The sequence below is a fragment of the Hippopotamus amphibius genome, chromosome 11, assembly GCF_030028045.1.
Source record: "Hippopotamus amphibius kiboko isolate mHipAmp2 chromosome 11, mHipAmp2.hap2, whole genome shotgun sequence".
NCBI classification, from domain to species: Eukaryota; Metazoa; Chordata; class Mammalia; order Artiodactyla; family Hippopotamidae; genus Hippopotamus; species Hippopotamus amphibius.
In genome coordinates this window covers 70,265,887-70,293,629 of record NC_080196.1, presented here as the reverse complement: position 1 = coordinate 70,293,629, position 27,743 = coordinate 70,265,887, and the positions used below count along the sequence as shown (strand labels likewise).

General features: G+C 37.0%; 1 protein-coding gene across 2 annotated transcripts in view; it reads right to left on the bottom strand.

Moving 5' to 3' along the window:
- Positions 1 to 27,743, bottom strand: part of CDH2 (cadherin 2) — a 221,866-nt gene that overhangs the window by 59,728 nt on the left and 134,395 nt on the right. For both annotated transcript variants that reach the window (XM_057699943.1, XM_057699944.1), the window contains one exon: positions 751 to 977. In XM_057699943.1, coding sequence (XP_057555926.1) covers positions 751 to 977 — 227 coding nt within the window. The remainder of the gene's footprint in view (positions 1 to 750; positions 978 to 27,743) is intronic.

Sequence of the window (27,743 nt, the reverse complement as noted above, 5' to 3'; positions counted from 1 at the left end):
CAATAAATATACAAAATGTAATAGTCGTTCATAAAATTATGGACTTCAGATTATATAAATTAACTCAAAGAACTAGAATATTCAGCAACTAATAATGTTATCATAACTTTACTGAAGAAGTTAATGTATCTTACTTAAAATTCTTAAAATAGTGGCTTACACAAAATAAGCACTCAATAAATCTTGAGCTGAATTGAACTTTACTCTGTTCCGAATGTATCTTATTTATTTATCTTGGCTTATAGCCGCTTCCACCAGAGGGAGTATATTATTCCTAAAAGTCAGGTCGGTAGTATAAATAATTCATACTCCCCAATTTGATTATTAAAGGACAAGACAAAAATCCAATACTCCTTGACAGAAATGCTTTCCTATTACTACTGTAAATCTGTACTTCCCACCTAAAAATTTCGCTGGTGACATCTTACAAACAATTGTTTATTTTGTGGTTAAATTTAACACCTTGTAAAGCTTCTAAGAAATTTAAAACAAACTACTTCTAATGTAAATTAAGTTATAAATCTCAAAGTATAAACAAACCTTTCAAATACAGTTTAGGATTGCTGACAATACATTTTGTCAGTATTTTATAAGATTAAAAACAGCAAAATACTGTTGTAGCAACTGAAGTTGATACAAACTGAAATACTGGCCACCCATTAATGTGATGCAAAGTACATAGTTAGTTCACACTGTACAGTTCTGATTTGCAAACATAACTCCATCCACAGCCATACGTGGATACTCTACCTTCACTGAATCCTCAGGTAAGGTTGGTTTGAGGCTCAATTTTACTGCTACTTGCCACTTTTCCTGAGTCTCTTTGTCTTGAGCATATATTAGGAACTTCGAGTGCTCAGAGGAGAGGGGAAAGCTTCTCACAGCATACACCATGCCATCTTCATCCACCTTAAAATCTGCTGGTTCACTGCTTTCATACTGTACTTTTCTTTTCCCATTGCAGTTGCTAAACTTCACTGTAAAAGATAATAAATACATAAGACTGATACTATAAAGGCAAAAACAGTTATTTGTCTAAATCTATATCCTGATCAGGTTAAAAATAAAATGTAGCAACATGAAACACAAAACTCTTATTTTTACATTAAAGAAATTTTCATTAAAATTTTTTAATGTAATTTTTAAGGCTTCTCCACTCCATTTAGTTATTACAAAATATTAGCTATATTCCCTGTGTTGTACAGTACAACCCTACAGCCTACGTTATACCCAATAATTTTAACTCCTAGCCCCAACCCCTATATTATGCACTCCCCCCACGGATCACCAGTAGTTTGTCCGCTATACCTATGAGACTTCTTTTTTGTTACATTCGCTAGTTTGTGGTACTTTTTAGATTCCACATATAAGTGATATCATACAGTATTTGTCCTTCTCTGTCTGACTTATTTCACTTAGTATAATCCCCTCCAAGTCCATCCACGTTACTGCAAGTGGCAAAATTTCATCATTTTTTATGGCTGCGTAGTATTCCGTTGTATATATAAACCACATCTTTATCCACTCAGCTGATGATGAGCACTTAGGTTGTTTCCATATCCCGGCAATTGCAAACAACGCTGCTGTGAACACTGGGGTGCATGTATCTTTTTGAATCAGTGGGGTTTTCTTCCGATATATTCCTAGGAGTGGAACTGCTGGGTTATGCGGTGGTTCTATTTTAGGAATTTCCATTCTAGACAATGTCAGACAGTGGTTGTGAATCATTCCCCAGCATCTCCTTGTTCCAAAACCTTCCCCTTCCTTCCACAAGCCCCTGGATCCTGGGTCCTCAGGGACACCTGCTTCCCCGCTATGTCTCTCACTGATATTGCCTGCCATTCCCTAACAAACTCCTATTTATCCTACATGGCCCAGCTCCAGAGTCACTGAGGGTAGAACAAATCCCTGGTTTTCAGTCTTTGTGCAGCAGTCTGAACTCTATTACCATAGTTCCGAAGCCATGCCTGTGTGCAAGTACTTCAGAGCAAATTTTCTTAGCTATCTTGTAGACCCTACACATTTCCTGGCATGTAGTCTTAATATATAACTTTGGAATCAATGCTTAAAGGAATAAAGCAATAACACCTACTAGTACTGAATGTGCACTATGCTCTGGGATGACAGGTGAATAATTGGTCATTTCTAGCTCTCATGGTGCTTCTCATAGTTCTGTGAAGCATGAACAATGCTATAAATTTTTAAACAAAAGAAAATAAAGGTACATCTCAAAAAAAACAACTAAAAATGTGTCTTAAGAAGAATCAAAAAGATTTCAATATCTTAATGATCTCAATCTTACATGTCATGACTTAAAAGTTGAAAAACATTAATGCTTTCTTAAAGGCAAGGTCAATCAGTTTACGTCTCACTGGATAGCAAAACAAAGGTTAAATCATGTACTTGTAAATGCAGAAACTAGACACATTCAAGCCATGATAAAATTATAAAATAATAAAAATATTCTCTATGGAAGATAATTTTCTTTGAAATCCTTAATCATTCTTTTTGAAGAAAAATTCTGTGGGAATAGCATAAAAGGATCAAAGAAAAATCAATTTTTCCTTTCTGTAAACATGTGATGTTATGTCCTGACCACAATTACACTGGATACATTTTAGAATTCAATTAATAGGCACGCATTACAAAATATAATCATATATGCCTTTTGCATTTTTCAAGTATCTAAGTAAATTTTTTTGGAACTCCCACCCCACATATGAATTGATGACAGATCTTTTGTTTTCATTAATATAAATTCACTGAGATGTGCACCCGACCACAGACAAATAACATGCATGCTTATTTCCCTAAGTAACTGTAAAATCCTTGATAACAGTCATAAAATACTTTACTGAATATATTATTTTCCACATAATCTAAATATATCATCCTTCATCTCTCAAACCTTTCAAAATGAAAGGTTGTATCTCACACTAAATTATGTTAAACCAAAATATTTGTCTTTGAAGTAGAAGTATCCCAGAAGATACTTAATTACTACATCTTACATGCCATGTGATTTAAAAGTGAAAAATGGGAATCTTTTCTACAGAACAATGCCATCTACTGCTTGTCTTTTATCAAAGACAACAAAATGAAAAGTAAAATTGTTTGAGGGACCCCTGCTGAGAGATCAAAATGAAAGACTTTTACCATCTTTTGTATAAAAAGTTCTTTTTATATCACAAAAGGTATTCATGATACTTAAAAACATACAATCTGGATGAGAAAAATGATATACTTTTCCACACTTTCTTGTTCACTTTTGCACTCTCGCACTGCTCTTCACCAATTCACACCTGGACTGTTGCATCTGCCTGCTGGGTGGGCTTCCTCCTGCTCCAGGTCATTGTGTGCCCATTTCTAGATTAAACCTCTCCTGTGATTTTCTCCTCCCTGCTTAATATCTGCAATATTATACATCAACTCTTTGACCTAGTGTACAATGCGCTCAATTCTTAGTCACTTGGTCTCTTCGGTTTTATCTACAGCATCTTCTCCAACATATTCTGCCCAGTCAGACAGATTTCTCAGGCATTTCCCACCTCGCTGTGGCCCACACCCCACAGTCATCACCTTTTCTGAACCTGGACCACCTCTCACTCCCCCTTCTCCAAGTCACAACTCCAGAGCCAGGTCATCCTTTGGGGAAAGGGTCCACTGCGATGTCCTTTGGAAGATGGCAGCCTGTGCCCTCGTATGGGAAGGCTCTCAATTTTTTATTTTAACTTTAATTTTTATATTTCCTGTCCATGGAAACACATATTAGGGCTTGATGTTTTATTATAATAACTATAATGGTTATAATAATTATTAATGGTTTCATGTAACTAGATATTCTCTTTGTAAGCAGACCATAAACTCATTTTGGCTTCCTGACAGTGAGTCTTGGTTCTTTTGTTTTCTATGACACCTAACAGTGATAAGGAGAGAATAAACGCTGACTAAATATCTATAGGCTGACAATATAGACTAGTATCTCACAACTTTTCAAAAAAACTAGAAAACAGATGGGAAAACTTAGAAGTCTGCCCAGCCTGCTATAGCAACATTCAACAACAACAATAATAACAACAAAACCCAGGGACTTCAAATAATTTGACTTTGTATTAGGTTGTTGCGTTGTGACAGAAAATGAATTAATATTTGTTGAATGCTAGGCACTGAACAAGGCAATTAAGGTGATTTACTATAACCTTAAGAATAACCACTCAAAGTGGGAACCGTTTTATCTGTTCTACAGACGGGGAAGAAAATTCAGAAAGCCACCTATGCTCCATGCTGTTTGACTCATCACGGTTGTCTGCCCTACAAAAGTGCAAAGGGATCGAACTCAACTTATGACTCAAGTCTTAAACCTTTAATAGACAATAAAAGTGAAGAAATGACAAAGAGGCTTAATAGATGCTTGGGAAGAGAATAATGCCACATTTAGATCTCTTGAAAGTACCAAAGTAACTAGCATATTAAAAAGGAGTTCTTCGTTTGGAGTATAGCCTATTTGTCCCACAGAAGGGACGAGCTGAGCCCCTTAAGGGCTGAGAGTGTGTTGCACATGAGAAAAATTCACGCTACTGTTAATGCCAGACTTTGGCTAATTTGGTACTCAGCTACCTATTTGGATTCAGGTGTCAGTAAGATATAGGCAAGGAAAGATGGAGGCCTTTGAAAAAATGCATTAGCAATGGAGGAAAAAAATGTGCCTTTTACTACAAAGGGTCACTGCACATCCTGTGAATGAGAAGTGGGTGATCCCAGAGTCTGACCCTGGAGAAAACACTTTGGAAGAAATTGCATAAAGGTCAGTTACTTAAAACTGTTTAGCTGTTCTAGCACCCCTGCCCCCATTGGTTTAATTCTTCTGTTATTAAATTGTTCTGGATTTTTAAAACAAATGTTAATTTTCATTTGCTTTAATATTAAAATAAGCAGCATTTGGGGCATTACTCAGTTTTAAAGAAATGTCTTGTATTACATAATTCCCTTTGCACATTCAACCAGTGGAATCAATACCTTAACTGAAAATAAGTCCGTTGACAACTGAAAAAGTTCTCCTTGGTGAAGTATCAGTCCTGACGTCATCCTGTGGTTGCGATTTAATGCATAAACAGTGCCTAGCTCACATGTTTAATCAATGATTACCAGGTTTGGGACTTCCCTGGTGGTGCAGTGGTTAAGAATCCGCCTGCCAATGCAGCGGACATGGGTTTGATCCCTGGTCTCGGAAGATTCCATACCGTGAAGCAACTAAGCCTTCGCACCACAACTACTGAAGCCCATGTGCCTAAAGCCTGTGCTCCACGCAAGAGAAGCTACCGCGAGGAGAAGCCCTCACACCACAACTAAGAGTAGCACCCACCCACTCGCTGCAACTAGAGAAAACCCACGGGCAGCAACTAGAGAAAACCCACGGGCAGCAACAAAGACTCAACGCAGAAAAAAAAAAATTACCAGGTTTTACTGCTTTCAAGTGATACAAATTAAAAAGCTTGCTAATTTCAATGAGTGTTATGAACTGAATTGTGTTCCCCAAAATTCATAGGCTGAAGCCCTAATTCCCAGTACCTTAGAATATAAGTATATTTGGATATATGGTTTTTAAAGAGGTAACTAAGGTAAATGAGCTTATATGTGGGTCCTCATCCAATATGCTTGTGTCTTAGAAGAAGAGGAAATTTGGACATAGATGAGCATGTACACAGAGGAAAGGCCATTGTACAGACACAGGAAAAAATGGCCATCTGCAAGCCAGGGAGAAAGGTCTCAAGAGAACCCAAACCTGCTGGCACCTTGATCTCAGGCTTCCAGTCTCCAGAACGGTGAGAAAATAAATTTCTCTCATCTAAACCACCCACTCCAGAGTCTACTAAACGGGTATTACATGAATTCCATTTGTTAACCATTGGTCACTGTTTATTGCATGTTGTTTTGTTCACTAATGACTTAGATGTACCACGAATATTTTCTCAAATTTGACCAGATTCACTTCTGCCCTAGCACCAAGCACTGAAACTTACTTAGGAGAAAATTTTTACAGAAACACAGAAATTAATATAAAAAAAATGGAAAACCGCTATGTTATAGAACCTTAGTTATAGCACTAATACGTATTTGTAATTTATATATTTAACACTTAACGGACTTTCAAAAAGGTTCTCAGGAGGACTATGGCAAAATATGTTTACCAAAAAACCTGGTTAAAAATAAAAGGAGAGTGGACAGAAGCCACTTGAAAGGGAGAAAGATATTCAAGGGACATGGTAAAATTAAGAGTAGATTTAAAATTTAACTTTGAAGTCGAGGAAGGCAAACATCATAGTCATGTGACTTGTGAGGAGAAACACATAGTTCACTGGGACCAAGCTGCTTCTGTTATTAACACGTTTTCCTCATGGATGGTAGGCAAAGAATTCTGAGTCACATAATAAGATTTTCAACTTTTATTTTCCAAAATATGAAACAGTTGGATCATTTTTTAATATGTAGGTTTTTAAGAAAGGGTGATGATACATTTACTTTAAATTAAAATACACTCTTAGCAGTGCAACTATTCTGTATGATATTGTAATGGCAGATACATGACATTACACACTTGTCAAAAATCATGGACTGAGCAACACAAAGAGTGAATCCTGAAGTAAATTAAGGACTTTACAGTAATGTGTCATTATTGGTTGTAACAAATGTGCCACAGTAATGCAAGATGTGAATAATGGGAAAAACATCCGGGGTGGGACAGATATGGAACTTTGTATTTTGCGCTCAATTTTTCTGTAAACTTAGAATTGTTCTAAAAAATAAAGTCTATTAATAATTAAAAAAATACTTCCTGAAGGGGATGGTCTAACCAGCTGTTTTATTAGATATCTGAAAGGAGTAGGTAGTTGTCAACATCCTCAGTCTCTCCCAAACATGTACCAACGTGTAAATTGCCCCAACATGGTATTACCGGGAGCCTGGTAATCTAAGAGAATCAATAACTTTACATAAACACCCTGGGTATGGAGATACTGAGTTGGTGTTTCATGAAAGTCGTAATATTTTATTAGACATATGATAAAGTTGAAATTCTGTTATTTTAAAGACAATGAAGGAACTCCACTTGAAATAGTTTTTCTGACAATCTTCTTTACATTAAAATATTTAATTTTGCCTAAGTGCTCAGATAACTCAAAGTAGAAACTCCAGGATTTCATAACATAGGAGAAAAGGAAATAAATTGCCTTAGACAACTGAAAAAACAAGCTGGATCCACTGGGTCATTCAAATTTAAAACAACTCTACACACAATAAACTGCTGGTGCCTAAAAACAGCATCATATTAAATAAGAAATTTATTATTAGAGCCTCTGCATAGTTTACATATATAATATGTAGTTACTGTGTTCTAGCCCACATAGAACTTTAACATGATTAATATGAAATTAAACACCAGTGAAATAATTATTTTAAAGTACTTTTGACTCTTAAAGCAATACCTCAAATTAATGTTAACCATAAAGCCATAATATCTTTATAAAATATTAACAGCAAACCACAGATCTTATATATTAAATGTATTAGCAGTTAATAGCACTACATAAATCACAGGAATGAAAATGTGCAAATACACACATATGGTTTATAATTTTTGCCTAAGTAAAACATCACCCATATTTAGAAACAATTGAGAGAACTCTGTAAAATATTTTTGTGCCTAAATATCCTTTTGACTTTTTTATTGTTTTTTTCCACATTGATTGCTATTTCTGAAGGCATATTGATAAAACAGAAATAGTTTCACAGTGTTAACAGACGTTCTCCTTCCACAGGTACAGGGAAACATTTATCACGGAACTAGCTATCTATTAATGAAGAAGTGATTGGGAGAAAGGTAGGGAAGAATGTCTCAACACTAAGGAATTCATGATGTTTTTACTTACAGATTCCAATGAAGAATGGTTACCAAGTGCAGGTTTGCTCATAAATTTGCTTAGATATTCTTTGCTTACCCTAGACCCTTTCTGAGTTTCAATTTGAGGAACAATTTTTCCTAGAATCAATTAGGGTCCACCAATCCTTTCCACACATGCACAGTGGGATACACTAGAGATAGTTTGGAAGTGTTCATATGGACCTTGGTGGAAAAAGTTATTACACTTTCTTTATAGCATGTAATTATAAGAAAAATGAAATATACACTTTCGGGAAACATACTATTAAATACACATAAAACTGCCATACAAAACATTTTAAAAAAATCTTTAATAAAAAATTTGAGCTCGTTTGCATGAAATGCCTTTTTTTAAATGAAAAGTTTTAGGACTGAGATAGCAAATGCCTGATAATTACCATCAAGACAAACTATATTCAGAAAAGTTGGTGGTAGCAAATTGGTAGCACAGAGTTCATAGCTTTTTCTCCAGTAGACAGAAAGTTCTGTCTTATCATGAACCAGGAGGGATATATTGATTAAATTTCCTAGTCCTCCGTTCCCTTAATTGACAAATACAATGTTGAAATTCCTTGTGGAAACACAAAAGTTTTTCATACTTTTTCATCTTAGGTATTTGACAATAATGATACAACTCAACCTCAAGCATATACAGGTATTGCTCCAGCAGTCAATAATTTTTCCTTAGTATTTAAAATGTAACAGCAACTAAATATCACAAATGAATCATTTTTATCCTGTTTCCAAAGCTGAACTTTGCTTCAAATCCATAAGCTCTGTGAGTGTGTGTAATATTATTTACACGGCCTTTGCAATTTTCAATTAAGTTCATTCAGGTGCTCCAAAATGTCAGTTAAGTAGGCTATTTTTTTCAAGTGAATAATTCACCTTCAACAAATCTGCAGCGAACAACATTCAAACACATTCACAATCCATTTTTCTATTAGCTCATAAACTCTGGCAAAAAAAAAGTGTCCTTTGGACAGCTTGTGCACTTTGGTACATATCAGCAAATATGGTTTTCTAATCCCTGATCTTTGCATAGAGCTGTTGCCATTTATTTTCATAATATTAATTTAGGTGGACTTAAGATTTATGGGCAAACTTTTATATACAAGAGCTTCTAGGTGAGTAAAACCAACATACGATCATGGGACTCTCAGATTACACTTCTGACAGTTACATCTTCACACCATTTACAGCCCTTATACCTTCATGCCGGTAGGGCCAGAGCATCAGCCTCATGTGATATTTGCTTAAAATCTTGCTTTAAAGTGTTCATTTGTCTCTTTGGATATATGACTTACAGACGTTTGTTTTGCTTTGTTTTTCAAAATAAAGAATGCTTTTCAAAGATTCTAACGACTGCTGTTAACCAACACATGTATTCATTCCTTAAAGTCACCAACATGTAATAATACCTTTTTTGATCTAATAATCTTTCTGATTAGTGCTGTCACTATGTGTGACATGCCATCACTACCTCTCCCGAGTGCATTATTCAAAAGTGGCTCCTTTTCTGTCTCTTTTACTTCCTTGGTTTCCAGCATATCATTGATGGTCCATAAATAGGCTGTAAAATAAATTCTGCCTTCGTGTGAGGCATTCTAGCTTAAAGCATTAAGTCTAAAATCTTATAAATGGCTTTTAGAGCTTGATCATGCAGTGCTGTACTCAATCTCATAAAGGAATTTCCTTACTTTCTGCTTAAGAGAATCTAAAGTTTCTTCTGCTTAAATTGGCTGTTTTGGGGTAAGGTGCCCACAAAATGAGTACAGCATGTAGCTTCACTTGATCACTTCTGCATTAAATGAAACCTTTAGATAAAAAGTGAGAATAATTATAAGGACACATGAATTCTAATTTGAGGGAAAATTTTTGAGGGGATTCTGGTGACTGAAGTCTTTCCATATTCCACTGGGTTGGGAAAGTAAACATACTTTAAAATGAAATCTAGGGCTTCCCTGATGGCACAGTGGTTAAAAATCTGCCTGCCAATGCAGGGGACATGGGTTTGATCCCTGGTCCAGGAAGATCCCACATGCTGCGGAGCAACTGAGCCTGTGTGCCACAGCTACTGAGCCTGTGTTCTAGAGTCTGAGAGCCACAACTGTTGAGCCCATGCTCTGCAACTATTGAAGCCCGGGCACCTAAAGCCCATGCCCTGAAACAAGAGAAGCCATTGTAATGAGAAGCCTGAGCACCGCAGTGGAGAGTAGCCCCTGCTCTCCACAACTACTGAAAGCCCTCGCACAGCAATGAAGACCCAATGCAGCCAATAAATAAAAATTAATTAATTAAAAAAATGAAAGGTAACACATAATATTAAAAAAAAGAAATCTGAAGACAAAAGAGACTGCAGGCATGCATAGCTTCAAGAAAATCTATCTATAAAAAATATATAATATACATATAATATATAAATAATAAAATATAATATTGTCTAATAATATAATATACAAATGAATATTATAAATACTACAACTATAAAATATATACTTCAGATCTTTTGCATTTTTAAAACATTTAAAAATAAGGCATACGAAAAGCTTGGAAAATTAAACGTCATAATCTAATTTAGAATACTGAATATTAATTTTCATTTAATTTAATAACTGAAAGTCTTAAAATGTACAAAATATAATAATTATTTATAATTCTGGATATCAAAAAATATTTTGAAAACAATCTATTTCTGCAACTTACAGTCCTCGTTAGTAATTTAGTAAATTTTATGTCCAGAAAAAACAATCAATTTAATTCTAAGGAGTTTGTTTCCAAAAACCTATTTAACATAATAGAGACAGTTTAATTTTTAAAAAACACACAAAAATTTACTACTAATTTCCACTCAGAAAAGATTTTAACTAACTTTAAAATCCAATAAGAATAAAGGAGAAAAAGCAAAAGAAGAAAGAGGAAAAAAGAAAAAGAATGAGGGAAGAAGAAATAACTGAGAAAACTAACAAAATTAATAATTCTCTGGTACTTGACAAAAACGTAAGAAGATAAAATTCACCCATACCTTTTCTTTTAGAATTAAAGAAAAGTATAAGCAAAAAGGCAAGCAAATTACATTGAAAGAATAATAAAAATAACATATGAATAAAATTTCACTTAGAATAAACACACTGTTAGAAAAGCAATGATAACTAGGGGGATTCAGCAGGAAAAGGGGACATTCTGGTGCTCACTCCACGTGCGGGTGAGTACTTGGTCAATGAAAAGATCTGGGCAGATGCTATGTGGAGACTTGGGGCTATGCAAGTCTTAGCAAAATAAAAAATAATTAAAATATTAAGAACTTTCTGGAAGTTTTTACAGAAAGCCAAAAAAGCATTCAAATGTAATTCTCACTGTTGTGAGTTAATTTATTGAACCATTGTATCATAAAAATGCCTTCACATTTTCAACCATGAGTATGTCTCTACAGCACACCTATATCCCGTTCTTGGCAATCTGGTTGGGAAACACTGATCTATTTTGCCCCACTGCTGAAATATTATGGCTTCAGTTGGCATGCAAATGATGACCAATATTTTCAGTTTTTCTCCTTTTTCTAAACATTCAGAAAGATGATACTTCTCATCGCCTTGGCCTTCAGCACGATCACGTGGCTTACTTTGGTCAGTAAAATCTGGGGATTGAAGTGACACATCACTTCCCAGCAGCAGCATTTAAAAGTCGATACCTTGTACATCCAGACAAAACTATAATTCGAAAAGATACCTGCACCCCTATGCTCACAGCAGCACTATTCACAATAACCAAGACATGGAAACAACCTAAATGTCCATCGACAGAGGAATGAATAAAGAAGATGTGGTACATATGTGCAATGGAATATTACTCAGCCATAAAAAAGAAGGAAATGATGTCATTTTCAGCAACATGGATTCAACTTGGTCATACTAAGTGAAGTAAGTCAGAAAGAGAAAGACAAATACCATATGATATCACATATGTGGAATCTAAAATACAAACGAACCTATCTACAAAACAGAAACAGACTCATAGACATAGAGAACAGACTTGTGATGGCAGGGGTGGCAGGGTGGGTGTTGGGAAGGGATGGACAGGGAGTCTGGGGTTAGTAGATGCATACAGAATGGATGGACAACAAGATCCTACTGTACAGCCCAGGGAACTATATTCATTGTTCTGGGATAAACCATAATGGAAAAGAATATAAAAATGAATGTGTGTGTATACATATACATACATATATATACAAAATTCAGTCACTTTGCTGTAAAGCAGAAATTAAAAAAAAAAAATTGATGCCCCCTTTCCCTGCAGTGGCAATTAGGAAAGAACATGTTAAACGCAGAAAATCCCCAGGGATGAGTGAGCCCAGTCACAGAGAACTGCCCTAGAGAGTCACTTGCTTCCACAGTGGACTTCTTTGCAGGAAAGAGAAACTGACTTTTTTTATGATAAACACAGAAGAATGGGGGTAATTGTTACTGCAGCACATCCTAGCCTATCATGATAAAGCCTCAACTACAAAACCCTCTCAATGGAGTAGAATTAGGATGAAGTGTCTATGAAACGAAATAAATCAGACTCAAGCTTATCATAGATCAAATTAATAAAACTAAAATATTTCTTATTCCTAAAGAAGGCTTGGTATTTTCCCACCAAAGTAAAGAGGTTTTATTATAATGTTCTCTAAAATGTAAAATCTAGAGAAGCTGTTATTTCATTTCCTTTCCAGGGCAACTCATGTAGTATTTAACTAAAATCTGTATACAAGTTGCCACAAATAAAAGAAAGGAATAAAGAGCTATGATATTCTTCTTGGATATGAAATTGAAAAAAAATCAAAACAGTAGGATGATAATGATTATGACATTCAAAATATGAAATTTAGATGTTCAGTTGTCCAATAATGCTGTGCATACAATTTCATACATTAAACTTGTGGAAAAGCAGTAAGGTTATTACATTCCCCCTTATATGCATTCTAATAACTCAAAAAATTTTAAGCTGTTCCTCACTTCATTGATATTCTCCCTCCAGGCATCTCTGTGCCATGAAATTCAATGAAAACCCTTTCTTTTGACAGAATCCAGCTAAAAATACATAAAATGATCAGTGTTCAGGAAGAATTACTCTCTCTCTTTTTTTTTCAGAATATGCCCATTAACAAATTACATTGAAATATCACTATCTCTAATTAAATTACTCTGACAGAACACAGGTTGTGTGGAAGCTCCTTTTCCCAAATGTATGATTATTCGTCTCTGAAATTTGATGCAATTTAGTTAGCTTCATATTTCAGGCTGCTTATGCCAACAAAGAAGGAATCCTAATTTCTAAGTTTTGTGACAGGTTTTTGTTGAGTTTTAAAGAAAACAGAGTTCTCCTAATACACTTAATTGAAAAAAGAAATTCGTGCTAATTGGAGTTTTCAAGTACACCACTAGAAAGGAAAAAACAAAACTAAACTAATCTTATGTCTAAATCAGTTTCAACAATGTGGCCTCAAAATGTGCCACAGAGACTAGAAAGAGGGAATTTCTCCCCACTAAGACATGGGCACACCGAGGAACAAAAGGATGTTGTACATTTCATGAAATTTGAATAAAAGAAAGAGGTACATAGGACATAATGTTCATTAAGCAAATTAGTCCAACTGGTATCACATGAACGGAAATTAAAGTCCATTGAACTATCAAACTATTAAATCACAAATCATTTGCTCACAGTAAAGTTACAAAACAAACAGGGTACAATTTTATCCTAAACACTTAAAACAGTTTAAGAAATATTTATTCCTTTACTCGATTTTAGGAGAAAAAGATCCTTGTCATATATGAAGAAATGACAGTGTATTGATATATAAAACAGCTATTGAAAGTCTGCCATAATACATAACTCATAATTTTAAAGCTGAATTCCCAATTATTACTGTCAAATCCCTGCAGCTCCTCCCCTCCCCGCCCCACCCCAAACACTGGCTCACTAGCTACTGGAAAGAACTTTGCAAAGAGCAAAGTTGGACTTTCTACAGAAAGCAAATTATAAACATTTAACGAGAACAATACCAAACCCCACAACATCACATGCATTATTTCTAAAGGCTGTCTATCTTTTTCTGAACATAAACAACACGATGTGTCTTAAGTATTTAATATATGTCAGATTCCACAAAAATTTCATCAATGTTAGTATGTCTTTCACAGAGCTAGTGAAGTTGTTCAAACTAAGTACATGAAGTCCCTAAGTTGCCAATGAAATTTAAGTAGTAAAAGCAATGAACACATTCTAATATAAATTCAATGAATGGGCTATTAGTTGGTAAACATCACCATATAACCTGGGGGAAAACATGGCCTCTATCTTTTTATTCTCTCAGTAGACCAGTTTCCAACTTTTTGAAGAATTATTGTAAAAACCCTAGAAAGCTGCTCTAGTAGCATGAAAGTATTCTTCCAACAACCTAAACAGATAGTATTTCTTAGTTCTAGTTCAACTTACTCTGACCTACCACAGATAGTCAAAAGAAAAACAAGGGTAAGTAATCTGTGACATATAATAAAAAAAATGGGCTATGATTTTAATGCATCAATATAATAGTAGTAAAAGGCTATTTCAAGATTATTTGGTTTTACACAAATGTATAAATACTTGAGTAATCCTCTTTTAAGTGTTAATTATTTATATTTAGAAATTATATTTCATGCTTGCTAAATTTTTATTGTAATGCCTAGAATTGCAGTTATTTCAAAATGCTGTCATTGGTTTTAAAGAACCAAACAAAAAAATAAAACAAAAAAATCGTCTTTAAAAGTGTTCCCCTTCCCTCTATCACAGCCTGAAATGAACATCTACCTCTGTGAACACACCAACTCAGCAATTCAAATAGCTGGGCAAAAATCTGCTGCTTCAACTGACAATAGTCAGCCTTATCCTCATTAACTGGTTGACATTTCCTCTTGGAGAAATGATTACACTTCTATTTCACCATGCTCATTAATTATATCAAAGTGCATGGGATGAATGATCACACACTGTAATATTATGGCCGTCTCAGGTACACTCTACACTGTGATTTATCTGACAACATCTTAGGTGAATGAGAATTCTGCCCGGGGACATTACTCTTACCTCCGCTTTTCCAAATGACACTACAGCACTTAGTCCAGTTCTTAGGTATACTTAAGAAGGGTCAGGGTATCTTTAAATTTTACAGAGATAAAGATTTTGCATATTTGATTTACCCCGTAAATACACAGGCATGTATTAAAGGATGTTCATTACATTAACCAAGATGATGTCAAGGCAAGTATCCTGTGTACACACTGTTTACTTCCAACTTAACCAATTCTCAGTTTGCATGTGTTAGCTACAATAAACTGAGTTAGGCTAAAACAGCATCCTTATCCTGTCCCGATAAGTAGATGCATTAAGCAGACCAGTTGGAGTTACATCTTTTTGCCTAAAAGCCTCAGCAATACTAATGTTTTAGGATAATATACTAAAAGCCCTATTTTTAAAAAAGCAACTTAGACATTTGACTTCCAGACCCATTAAAATGAATTAAAACAACCGATGTAGGTAATTGAGACAAAGACAGAAAAACACACGTCTAAACAGGAATGATGAAAGATCTCTCAAATGTGAATTTTTCATCTAAAAAAAAAATCCCATTTTTTAAAAAAGAGGGATGCAAAAAACAAGAACAAATAGAAATGCAAGGTATGAAGAAAATTTCTAGATAGCATAGCATGGCAGAGTTGGGTCATGTTTTCGATGGACCGCCTTGCTTCAAACAGGCAGCGAAGATAATCGAGTATAAGGAGTTTTAAAAAGAATGAGACAAAACCTTGCCAGGCTCAAACACAAGATAAACATCTCTGTGCACCAGAAATGAACTTAATGTAAATTGCCACTGGATAGGAAGCAGGCAGGGACAACGGGAGGTTGAACTTCTGCTGGGTTAAGGGGCTTGAAGCTCAGAGGAAGCAGGGCACAGCATCTAGGCTGCCACTTGACGCCAGGCAACGGGGCTGGCACTGGGCTCAGGATGGGTTTGTGTAAGGGCAGGATGAGAGACGGAAACAAAAAGCCCACAATCCCAAGTCTTCGTACATCAAAAAGTCTCACACTGAGGACAGCCAGTGAAATCAGCAATCAGAACCTAACACACTCTAAATGAATTTAGTTTCATGGAACATTCCTCCGGTTTGCTCTATCCCGCTGGCCACTCCTTGTTCAATTCTGTAAGATGCTTCAAGGTTCAGCCTGGGATCTTCACTTCTCTCCATTCTCACTCTAGGTGATTTTAACCAGCCCCAAAGTTTTAAAAGCCATCTACACAAAGATGAATGTTGAAAAAGTATATATAAACCTTGACTGTTCCCTCGAGATCTAGACTCCTATATCCAATTGCCTACTTGCCATCCTCCATTTGGACACTGAATGGACAACTCAAACTGAACAGGCTCCGAAGCCAACTCTTGATTCAGTCCTGCCCCACCAACAGCAGACACCATGACCAGTTTCACCCTTCACCCAAGTGCTCTGACTACAAGTCTAGGAGTTGAGCTTGACTTCTGTCTTATTCCTGAAGGACTCTATTTGAAAGTTCTGTCGGCTCCACTTTCAAAATATATCCCCAATATGGCATTTCTCATCACCCCCATGGCAACTACCTTATCAGCAGCCATTATCTGGGCTGAATTACAGCTGGAGCCTCTAACTAGTCTATCACTTCCACTCTTTGTGACACCTAGAGTGGCCTTTTAAAAACAGAAATTAAATAATGCTCAAAGGCTTTCTATCACATGCAGAACAAAATCCTTAACAAAGTCCGTGTCCCTGCAGCCTCTTCCTCCTTTCCTCTTGGAGCTCATCGGGCGGCCACAGTCACGGAGGTGGTCTGGTGATTCCTCCAACAAGCCGCACTGATTCCTGCCTCAGGCCCTTTTCCGAATATCTGAAATACTACACAACGCAGAAGAGAGGACAGGAAAGAATAAGAGAAGAAGCAAGAAAACTTGGGCAACCAGGCAGGCAGGAGATTAAATCAACTGACCAGGTAAAAGACCATTAGGTTAATTTTAGCCTTTTTGGCCTTTATGGTTAAAGTTACCTTTCCTTAATTTTTCCAGCTTTCTTTTTTATTTCCATGTCACTGATATCAACGGATGATTACGGTTGACTTTTTCCAATCAAACCGGATAAGGAGTAAAAGGAGTGCGAGACCCTCTTTTTATTTAGTAGCTGGGTTGACCAGGGATGAGTGATAGACTCACAGAACACACAGGGGAGGGGTACAGCTTATTATGCATCTTGATAAGAGCTAAGCAAACAGGCAGCAAACAAAAGTGTCTTGATGTCTGCAGCCTAGCCGTTGGTCTAATGGTAAAACGTGTAGCCATGGCTGGGATGCCTCAGACCACCCAGAGTCTGTGCTCGACTGTACTGCATGACCTCGCAAACAGTGGTTTGAAACCCTGCAGGAGGAATGGACAAATTCCAACCGGCTCCTCAATAGCAGAGAATAAGGCAAACAACAGTCTAGGGCTAAGCTAGTATTCATTCATGTGTGCGTGACGTCTCAAATTTGGGGACCACTGGGAATTAGCATAAAGAAACTTGTGGGTTTCAGCATCTTAACCACCAATCACAGCCTGCTTCAATGAGAAGGTGGACAGCATGGCTATTTTTTTTTTAACATTTTTAGAAAGTGAAGTATAGTTGATTTACAATGTTGTTAATTTCTGTTGTACAGCAAAGTGACCCCGTTGTACATACACATGCACGTTGTTTTTATATTCTTTGGATGACTCAATATAAAGAAACAGAAGACAAAGGTGGGGATTTCACCCTCTTCCTCAGATCTAACAGTACTAGTTAATAACATCACATGAACTTGTTTTGTATGTATGTGTGAATCCACCTATCTATCTGCTTAGTGCTGTATTCTCAATAAGTAGTAACTACAGAGTAGGTGGTCAGCTTACTTACAGAGTAACTCAGTACGTACAGAGTAAGCAGTCAACTAATATTCTCACTACTATTGTTTCCAAGTCCAGAATTCAGAATGCTTGTGATGTGTCTCATTTAAACATCACCTACAATGATACAAATACTTTCATGTACTTATTTTTTCCTGTTCTTTAGTTTACCACGTTTATATGTAGGGCAACAGAAGGCCACAGGGTGTGAGTTCCCTGGTCACGTTGAGAGTGGGGCCAGTGCTGCCTGAAGCTCTTGGGGGGTGGGGGGGGGCATCCTGAGAAGCACCCATTACCTCTCAGGATGAAGGGAGATTTCCATTTCTCCCTGAACGGCCCACACTCAATGAAAATTAACCAAATGATTCCTTGTCTGCCATTTAAGGTGAATATTGAGATGAAGATAACAAGATAACAAGATCGCTAATCTCTAGGAGTTTAAAATTAGGAGGAAAGGCCTTCAATAACTAACAGTAAAGTAAAATAATATATAACAAGATGCTCTAAACTAAAGCTCTTGACAACTACATCTGCAGGGAGAAAGGGGACCACCGAAGATGTAGTGAAATGGCAGCCGGCTTTTGATCCGAGTAGAGAAGGATGAACAGGACTCCGATAGGCTACGTGGGGACAGGCGAGAGGTGGTGGCTTTAGGATGAATGGGGCATGGCAGCCTGGCAGTGACGGTGCCTTCACAGAGAATCAGTGTTTATGGAAAGAGAGGTGTCTGGATCAGCTCAAGCGTTCATCGCTTGATGCCTTTGTTAAGGATGAGTATTTGCAAAGAATCTTTTTCTAGGGCAAATTTGTTTGGCAAGGTGTTTTTAGGACATATTATTTTTATGAGGGAGGGAGTTCTATGAACTAAAATCTCTTATTAGAGAAGCAGTCTCCAGGTAGGCTGAAATCCATTCAGCTGAAAGAAGAAATGTAAACAGAGGCACAAACGAAAGATCTAATCACTGATGCACATGAAACTGGTTCATAGAATTTAGGGACAATGTGTGTATATACCATGCCTATGTGACTATAGGATTCATTGTTAAAATTTAAATGCTATTCTAGTTTTTTTAAAAAGGCTTAGCATTTCCCCTTTTCCAGAGTCCACGAGTGAGACCTCTTACTGTAAGGAAGACCATGAGTGGCATTTTTTAAACATGGGAATTATTCAAAAATACACAATATGCAAGATGTGATTACAAAGAAATAGGATTGATTCTGCAAGTCACACGGAAAAATCAGATTCATTACATAACAAGCACGCCTTGAATAAATTATAGTCCAACCAACAGAGGCACTAAATATGCACTTTAATTTGGAGTACAGTACAGAAGTAACTTTGGTTTCTAATGAGATGAATTATTAATAAAGCTAAAAGATACCAAAAAAACCCTGCTGCTTGTATAAAGACCAACTCTAATCTCATGTATTTTATAAGTAATATCCACTAAAACACTATCATTTTATACTCAATTGAACCATACCCTCAACTAGTCTGGTGTGGTGTACTTTTCTCTGAATAAGAAGGAGCTGCATTGATAATGAGATTTCTTTTCTTATCATTTTGTTCTTGTTTGCAAAAAATAAAGAGAACAGAGGACCACAAGTCAGCAAATTCAGTTCTGGTTGTGGTCCCACTGATGCCCAATAATCCTCTAAACAGCTTTGGATCTTCATTTCTTCATTTCTTCATTTCTTGTGGGAAAGAATCACTTGAAGACCGCTACTGTTTTTTACAGCACTAAAAATATTCATAACATGGTCTAAAATTCAATATCATAACAAATCCCTGAGTGAATATTACCACTTAACGTGATACTCAAGTTTTGTTTTGTTTGTTTTTGGTTTTGTTTGTTTTTGGTTGTTTTAATTGTTGTTGAATAAGTTTTAAGTAAAGGACAATGGCTTCTCCGAGACAAAAAGCAAAGGACAACTCCTACAGGAATAAAATTGTTTTAAATGTATTGTCCTCTAGTTTTTAAAAGCTATCAAATCTCAGAGCAAAGTTAGCAACCAAATATCACATTCAACGTAACCATGGATGAAAGGGCAGCAACAGCTAGAGTGATTGAAATCCTGACAGTGATTCAATGGTCACTCTTCCTTTCAAGAGGTTAACAAATTAGATGGGCATTACCGAATTGTAATTTACACTCGGGTTGCTTTCCTTTTGCTAGAATTTGTATGTCATCAAGAAAAGTAAAAGAAGCTCCAGTTATTCTGTTTGAAACACAACTCTTCCTCTGATAGACCAGTCGCCTTCTTTGCATGCAACAGATTTCAGTCATTTCTGCACGAAGGTGTCACAATGAGTATAAATCTTTGAAGATCAAAAGACACGACCAGTATTTCAAGTTCCAAATTCTATGCCTCATTCCCTTTAAAAATAATGAATGTCAATGAGAAAAAGTAAAACTTGAACTTCTTTAGAAGATACTTCTTTTGAATGGTTCTTTAGAACTATTTCTCTGGAAATAAAAACTCTGGAAAATAAAAACATGCTTTCGAGACAACTAAAGGATGCAATCCATTATTGCTTCAAAGTTTGCAATTTTTATGGCATAAACGCTCCTCAGGAAAGATAAATTGAGGACCTACAAAGTTCCTTGGCAAGAAAACCAGTATGACAATTTCAAGATTAAATGAAATAGGTGCTCCGTTAACAGAAAAGGTGCTCCTTTAACTTTTACATGACATTTTCTTTTAAAAGTTTCCAATAAAATAAACTCAGTATCTGTTATAAAGGAGACACTCTCTATTCAGTTCTTATAATAGCTATACAAAAACATTCTGCTGCAAGTTTTAGTTTCTAATGAGTAGCATTCTTTTTTTTTTTTTCAGGTTCAAAGTCAATTTCTTTAAACAGCCTCTTTTATATGCACACACCACCTTTTGATAATTCTTTCATGGATTACAGTTTAGCCTTTAAAACAAGCAACTTTGTTGAATATCTTATTGTTTTCCTAGGCAGTTTCAAATCCCTTGATGTTTGGCAAATTTTTACAAAATTAATGAGGTTAACCATCATTTCTCAGAATTGAGTTACTTTAGGTTAACACAGACAGACCTCTTATTTAAAGTTGGCTCATAGTCAAGGACTTTTAAATTTGATTTTATTTTCAGGAAAATCTACTAAACTCAAAGTAGATCTTAAGTAAGAGAGAAGTATGCAACACGTTCTTAATCTTAAACACATTTAGGCAACTAAATACAGATTAATCCCACTTCAAATAAATTAGATTTGTAAAAATAGAGACATGTGAACTAAAATGTAAAGGGACATTAATGTTTTTCTATTTATAAGGTTCCTTTTCATAGCTGCATGATATTCTGTTTTCTTACTCCTTTTCCATGCCTGAACGTGTCCGTCCTTCTATAAGCAAGGAGCTTCAATCTGAATGTAAACATGGCAAGTATTCTACCCTCAAGGAAGTCAGTCTCATCTAAATATTTCTCTAGCAACTTATGTGATTTACGATGAAGGCCTACATAGTGGGGGTTGGGGAAATTAGGCTAAGAAATTAAAAAGCTGAAGTCAATGTTTAAAAGCATGATTAAATAGAGTATCACAAAAAGGATAAAATTTGCCACAAAAACATTTGGCTTGTAAACTTTGCATTTACTTGCAGTTTGCAGGAAAATGTCTACTACACACAGAAAGGGACCAATAGCTGTTGCGAAGTAGCAGCAGCTGGATTTGAAGATGTGCAACTCTCTACACTTACAACACTAAGGAAGGCAAAGGAGAAATACGGCTTTTAAGCACTCCTTCCTTAAACCATCACCCCTGCCCCCACAGAAAACATGTGCACAGGTTTTTTGTGATTATGTTTTAGTTTGATTTTAGAATAACAGAAATACATAGCATCACTGACTTTTTTTAAATATAAAATATGCTTTGTATATAAGCGTTCTCATTTTATGCTACTTTGTTTTCCCAGTTTAAATCACTCTTCGTGAGAATGAATAAGGCAATTTCTGTTACCTGAAAAGAAAACATAGGATTCTGCTCAGTTCTTTAATTTCTTCATGAAGATACACACATAGCTTTTCAATAAAAACATGCCATTGAATTTCCATTTCCCAAAATTCCTTCTGCTTAGTGAACAAAGTCATAATAGGTATGTCAGAATAAAAACAAGGATAAAGTTCTTTCGAGCGGACGGAAATGCCTCCGCAGCTTTTTGTAACTGGAATACTGACCGTCAGCAAAACAGAGATTGGGTGGCTCAACAGAGTCCACATTACATCTGATTCACTGATCCCTTTCAAATTCTTGCCCCCAACCTCAGTGCAACACAAAACCCTCCTGAGCTCTGCTGGTCCTTTTGTCTGTTTGCAAAACAAAATACAACAGAATAAATTCTTGGGGGGGGCCGGTTTGTAAAACAGCATTTCTATTTGGACAAATCTTTCCTTTTTGGTTTGATTCCCATTAAGATGCATGTTCCACCTAGCTTTGTCAGCCAGTCACTATCTGTCACCTGTTACTTAGCAATTCATTAAGTAAAAAATATCTGTAGCTCTTGTAGCTTTCTCCAAAGAAGCAACTCCGATGAAAAGTCAATAACGAATGTGCTTTGTGTCCCCAGCAGTACTCCAAGTGCTCCTAAGATCATTAAGATTGGTAAGGACTCGTTGGTTTCATACCCAGAATTGGGTACAAATCCAAGATTAAATGCCAAAAAGAGTGTGTCGGAGAATATTTGTTAAAATACAAAATTTCGTAATTAAAGAAATGCACTCTATGCTCTAAATGCATATAAAAGGAAAGTTGCCTGAAGTGTAAAACATGCTTATAAATAATTGTGCTAATGGGTAGACACAAGAATCTTTTTTTAAAAAATAAATTTATTTATTTATTTATTGGCTGTGTTGGGTCTTTGTTGCACATGGACTTTCTCTAGTTGTGGCGAGCGCGGGCTACTCTTCTTTGCAGTGCGCGGGCTACTCTTTGCCATGGCTTCTCTTATTGAGGGGCACAGGCTCTAGGCGTGTGGGCTTCAGTAGTTGCGGCACGTGGGCTCAATAGTTGTGGCTCACAGGCTTAGTTGCTCTGAGGCATGTGGGATCTTCCTGGAGCAGGGATCGAACCCGTGTCCCTGCATTGGCAGGCAAATTCTTAACCACTGCGCCACCTAGCAAGCCCGACACAATATTCTTGAGTGTTTTATTGCTCAGATTTCTAGACGTTAACCATACCAAGAAACTTTATAAAGTTTTCAGATAGGCTTCTTCCATGAAGGTAGAACTGCTTTTAACAATGGCTTGTCAGATGTTGTATTGTTCTGAAACATCCCCCTTTCAGCTCATACCATATGCTAAATAGTTGAGTACAGCGTGAGAGTACAGTAAGTCCTTTACATACAAATGAGTCCCATTCTGAGAGTGCATTCGGAAGTCCAATTTGTTCTAAGTCCAACAAATTTAGCCTAAGTTAACACAATCAGCTATACAGTGCTGTACTGTAATAGGTTTATAATATTTTTCACACAAATAATACATAAAAAACAAAAAATAGAGAAAACATTTTTGATCTTACAGTACAGTGCCTTGTAAAGTACAGTAGTGCAGTACAACAGCTGGCATACAGGGGCTGGCATCCTGTGTGAACAGGCAAGAGGAGTGACTGATTGGAGGAGGGAGAGGAGGCGGGAGATGGTAGAGCTAAAGGATCCTCAGCAATAGGAGACAGAGAGCAAGCTGCAATGTCACTCTCGCCTGACGTGGATGGCACAGGTTCTGGTTCCCTGCTGGGACCAGATCAGATCTTTGAAAGTTCGTAACGTGAAGGTTTGTATGAAGGGGACTTACTGTACTCTAGGAACCAGTGAGGAAGTCTGTAGAAGTATTTTGGGACAATGTTGAACCCTGGTGGATTTGGGGAGGTGAGACTAGGAAGAAAGGGAATTCTGGTGGGTAACTGGAATAACCCAGAGCGAAGAAAGAAGACTTATGACGTATCCAAGGCAAGGCAAAAGCTAACCATGGCTTGAAATATCAAGTTAATACAGGGATAGAGTAGAAGATACATCTATAGATTCAGTATGGACAAACTGTAGAGCACTTGTAAAGATTTGGAGATAGATGCTGAAGATTTGGGGGCAGGGGAAGAGCAAGTAGTGTTTTGGGACAAATGACCTAACAAACACACAGGCTGGGATTAGAGTGAAAGCTAAGGACTTTTCCCTGAAGAGATCAGTGTTTGAGCATGAACTAGGGCCTCTAGCCAGTGATGGCAACAGGCATCCCGAAGAAGAAATACCTATTCAAAGAAGTGCTAAAAAAAGAATAGGAACAGATAACTAATTAGATGGGAGGAGGAGAAAGGGCTAGGAAGGAAACATAAGGAATCAGAAAGGATTGCAATGTTTTGAGTCTAGCTGACTGTTTCAAATGAGGAATGGAAACGGGCTAACTTTGAAGGAGGAAGTAGTTTTAGGAAAGACTGCTTTCCAAAATAGCTGATTTAATTTAGCTTTAAAAAATATATGAATCATGCATCTTTCGAATGCCTGATATGGAGCTAGGTAGAAGGAATTCATAAATTACCATACAGACATTATCTGAAGGAGCTCTTAGTTTGATTATGACAGACACACAAATCGTGTGCTCAGCTGACGTCACAGGGAAGGGGCTAAATCTTTCAGGGAGAGGCATCTCTAATCTAAAATTTTCCTGCTGAGATGATCTTGTTTAGTTGTCCTATTGACAGAAAACATCTGATAGCCATCTCATCCGCAGACATCTCTTCAAAAAGATAAAAATTTACGGAGTCAAGCTTTTGTCTTTTTTTCCCTCCTTATAAAATCTCTTCGCTTCTTTACTCCTGGACCTTTGGGAATTTGTGTTTTTCTCCTCTGCACCATATTCGAACTTACTACTACCTTTTGAAAAACTCCCCAAATTAAATTCCTTAAGAGCTTCGATGCTGGTGCGAATTATTGTCAACAACACTTGAGCACCTACTGAATGTGAAATAGTTTTTAGCTTTTGTAACTCTTAGGCAGGCTTGGCAATTTCTTGCAAGCCTAAAACTCTTTGAGCCGTGCACGCCCCATCTCTGGTGTTATAAACGGTAGCAGCGGCCTCTGAGAGTCATTCTTTAAGTTCTTGGTCCCTTGCTTAACGCTCTACTAGATTTATGCCTTGGGTTTCATGTTACAAAGAACCCCCTCATTTCGCTCCTTTCCAAAGCCATTGAAAGTTGTCTCTGGTGAGGCCACAACCTATACTGCGTGAATCCAGTTCTGACACCTGAGGATTCTGAGGCTCAGGGGAGGGCAGGGACATATGATGCACAGGATGGCAAGTGTCTGAGGTCAGGGCATACCGGCACAGTGGTCCCCCTTTGCTTGGCTGCATTCTTCTAGTGCTCCTTCCAATCTGCTCTTGGATGGAGGACACTGGCGTTGATATTTCAGTGATTTCCAGACATGACCCTATTGGAACCTGACGACTCACTCCAGCCTGAGTAGGCAGCAACTCCTATTTCCATTTTACAAATGAATTCCTTAAGGCTCAGGGAGATGAAGCAACCTGCCGGAGGTCCCACAACTGTCAAAGAGAACAAACTGCCATTATTAGGGACCAAATGAACTACAAATAATGATAGGTTTCTAGCTCACATTTCATTGATGACTTGTTATAATTACCTATTTTCTGCTCTATCAGCGCCAAGTCAGGATTTCACAGTCCGTATCAATGTGCTTTTTTTGTCACGTTCTTCTCAACACTAATTTGTAAGGATAATTTCCCTCCAATTCTACTAGGTGCAGGGATAAAGCAATTCCCCCCAATTTAGAACCCCGTGTGGCTATGAAACAGATCTTGGTATTTTACAGTGACACTGCAAACACAAAGGAATCAGAGTTAAAGTCAGTCAATGTTTACGGTGCAAGAAAAGGAGAGTACCACCCAACCAATGAGTCAACGTCTCTTAAACTACTCTGATGATGACGTAGGCTGTACTGCTGTCATGACTGACCGGCAATGCCCAAAATAGAAGAAAACCCTTTCTTGACTAACTGAGCACAAATAAAAGTTGCAAATAGTTTTTATGATGATAATATCTTACGATGGTATTACCGAAGAAGAAGTGTCTATTTCCTTAGCTGCAGCCGGTGATGCTTATTGAAAGTTGACTAAGCATTTGTGTCCAGGGCCTTGGAGTTAAGTATCCAAGCAAGTGTGTGTCATGCTGTGGTCCTTTCCATTTGCTCTGCTTTACAGCTAAGACACTGCTGTTTAGCAAAGGGAACTATATCAGCTGTACTGTCTGATTAAGATAATAATAGGACCACTATCCGATAGTTATATAGTGCTTGAACAGCTACAGAACTGCCTTCACGTAAGCAGAGGGTAAATTATGATTTCTGATAGAGCAGTCCTCCAAAAACTTGATGCCACTTGGGTGAGGTCCACATCAGCACATCAGCAAAATAATTAACTCATTTTCCAGCAGCTAAAATTCCATGAGGAACAGAGCTGGGCAATTTTCTTAGGTCAGTGCCCTGATAAACACTGTGTTCCTAAGATCTGCACTTGACACAAAAATTCTTAGTTCTACCTCCTGTTTACAGAAGTGTCAGAGCAAGATCACCCATAGGTCGCAAAACTGATAACTGCTTGAAACACATCAGATGCAGAGAGCAGAGGAAACAGTGTAAAGTCTAGGCTGAACTGACACAGTCCAGCTGAGGTTTGAAGTGGAATTCTGCAAACCCCCACTGCAGTGAATATCGCCCTACTAAGTGCAACAGTAATAAACACAGAACACCAAGATGGGGAACTCCAGTCGCCCTCCAGAGACGCACAGGATAGTGAAAGAAAAACAAACACCAAGGATTCCAGCTCCTTATTCTCATACTGGAAGATCTTCGGTCCACTGATTCAGCAACGATTATGCCAGACACACTGCACACTCACTTAATCCTAAGAACAACTCTAAAAGGGAGACGCTATGTTAGAGCTGAGAAGAAAAAGAAGAAAGAAAACAAGTTACAGGGAGATAAAGTACCAGGTCCAAGGTCACACAGTGATGGAACTAGTATTTGAATACGGCTGTGTGATTCCAAAGCCTGGTATGCTTTTTCAAAAATATCTCACTGCCTTTCCGTTTGGGAGAGGAGTCCAGAGTAAGCACAAGTGGAGAGTAAAACCATAAGCCATGAATCAACATATTTATGAATTAAAATTTCCTTCCCTTAGAAACCACACTAGATTATACATTTATAAAATAATGAAACCCATCATTTGATTCTTGAAACAATCTCTTTTAATTGGCATGTTTGTAAAAGTGGTTTCCTGCAGTGAAAGTCTGTTAAAATAAGGTATCCATGGGTACCTGGGCTTCATAAATATTTTTGACTTTTCTTAAAAAAAAAATCACAGTTCATTTAACTTCTCACTGGACTCACAGCGAGTTTAATATGAAATAAGAATGGATTTCTACTGAGTACTTTCTGCTTTAATCAAAGCCTGAATCAGACACAAGACTCACCAGGCAAAGTGAAAGAAATGGACAGTCAGCAGGCATCTGTGTGTTTTCAATGGATACGTGTCCATGACAACAGGAAAAAACGCCACAGCAGTGCAAGCGATGCTGCTAGCAGGCTCAAAGAGATTAGGAACAGAATTAGCCTAGAGATCAATCTACCTCTTTCCCTTCCTTCTCAGAGATGAATCATTCTCAGCAGAATTAAGAAGCATTGCAGAAACAAGGACCTGCCTCCGCGTCACTCTTACACCTGTTCTGGAACTGACAGAGGGCTTGTGTGCTAAGTGCTGCCCATCTGGCCCTTTTCAACAATCCTACACTTTACCTATTTTCTTGTAAT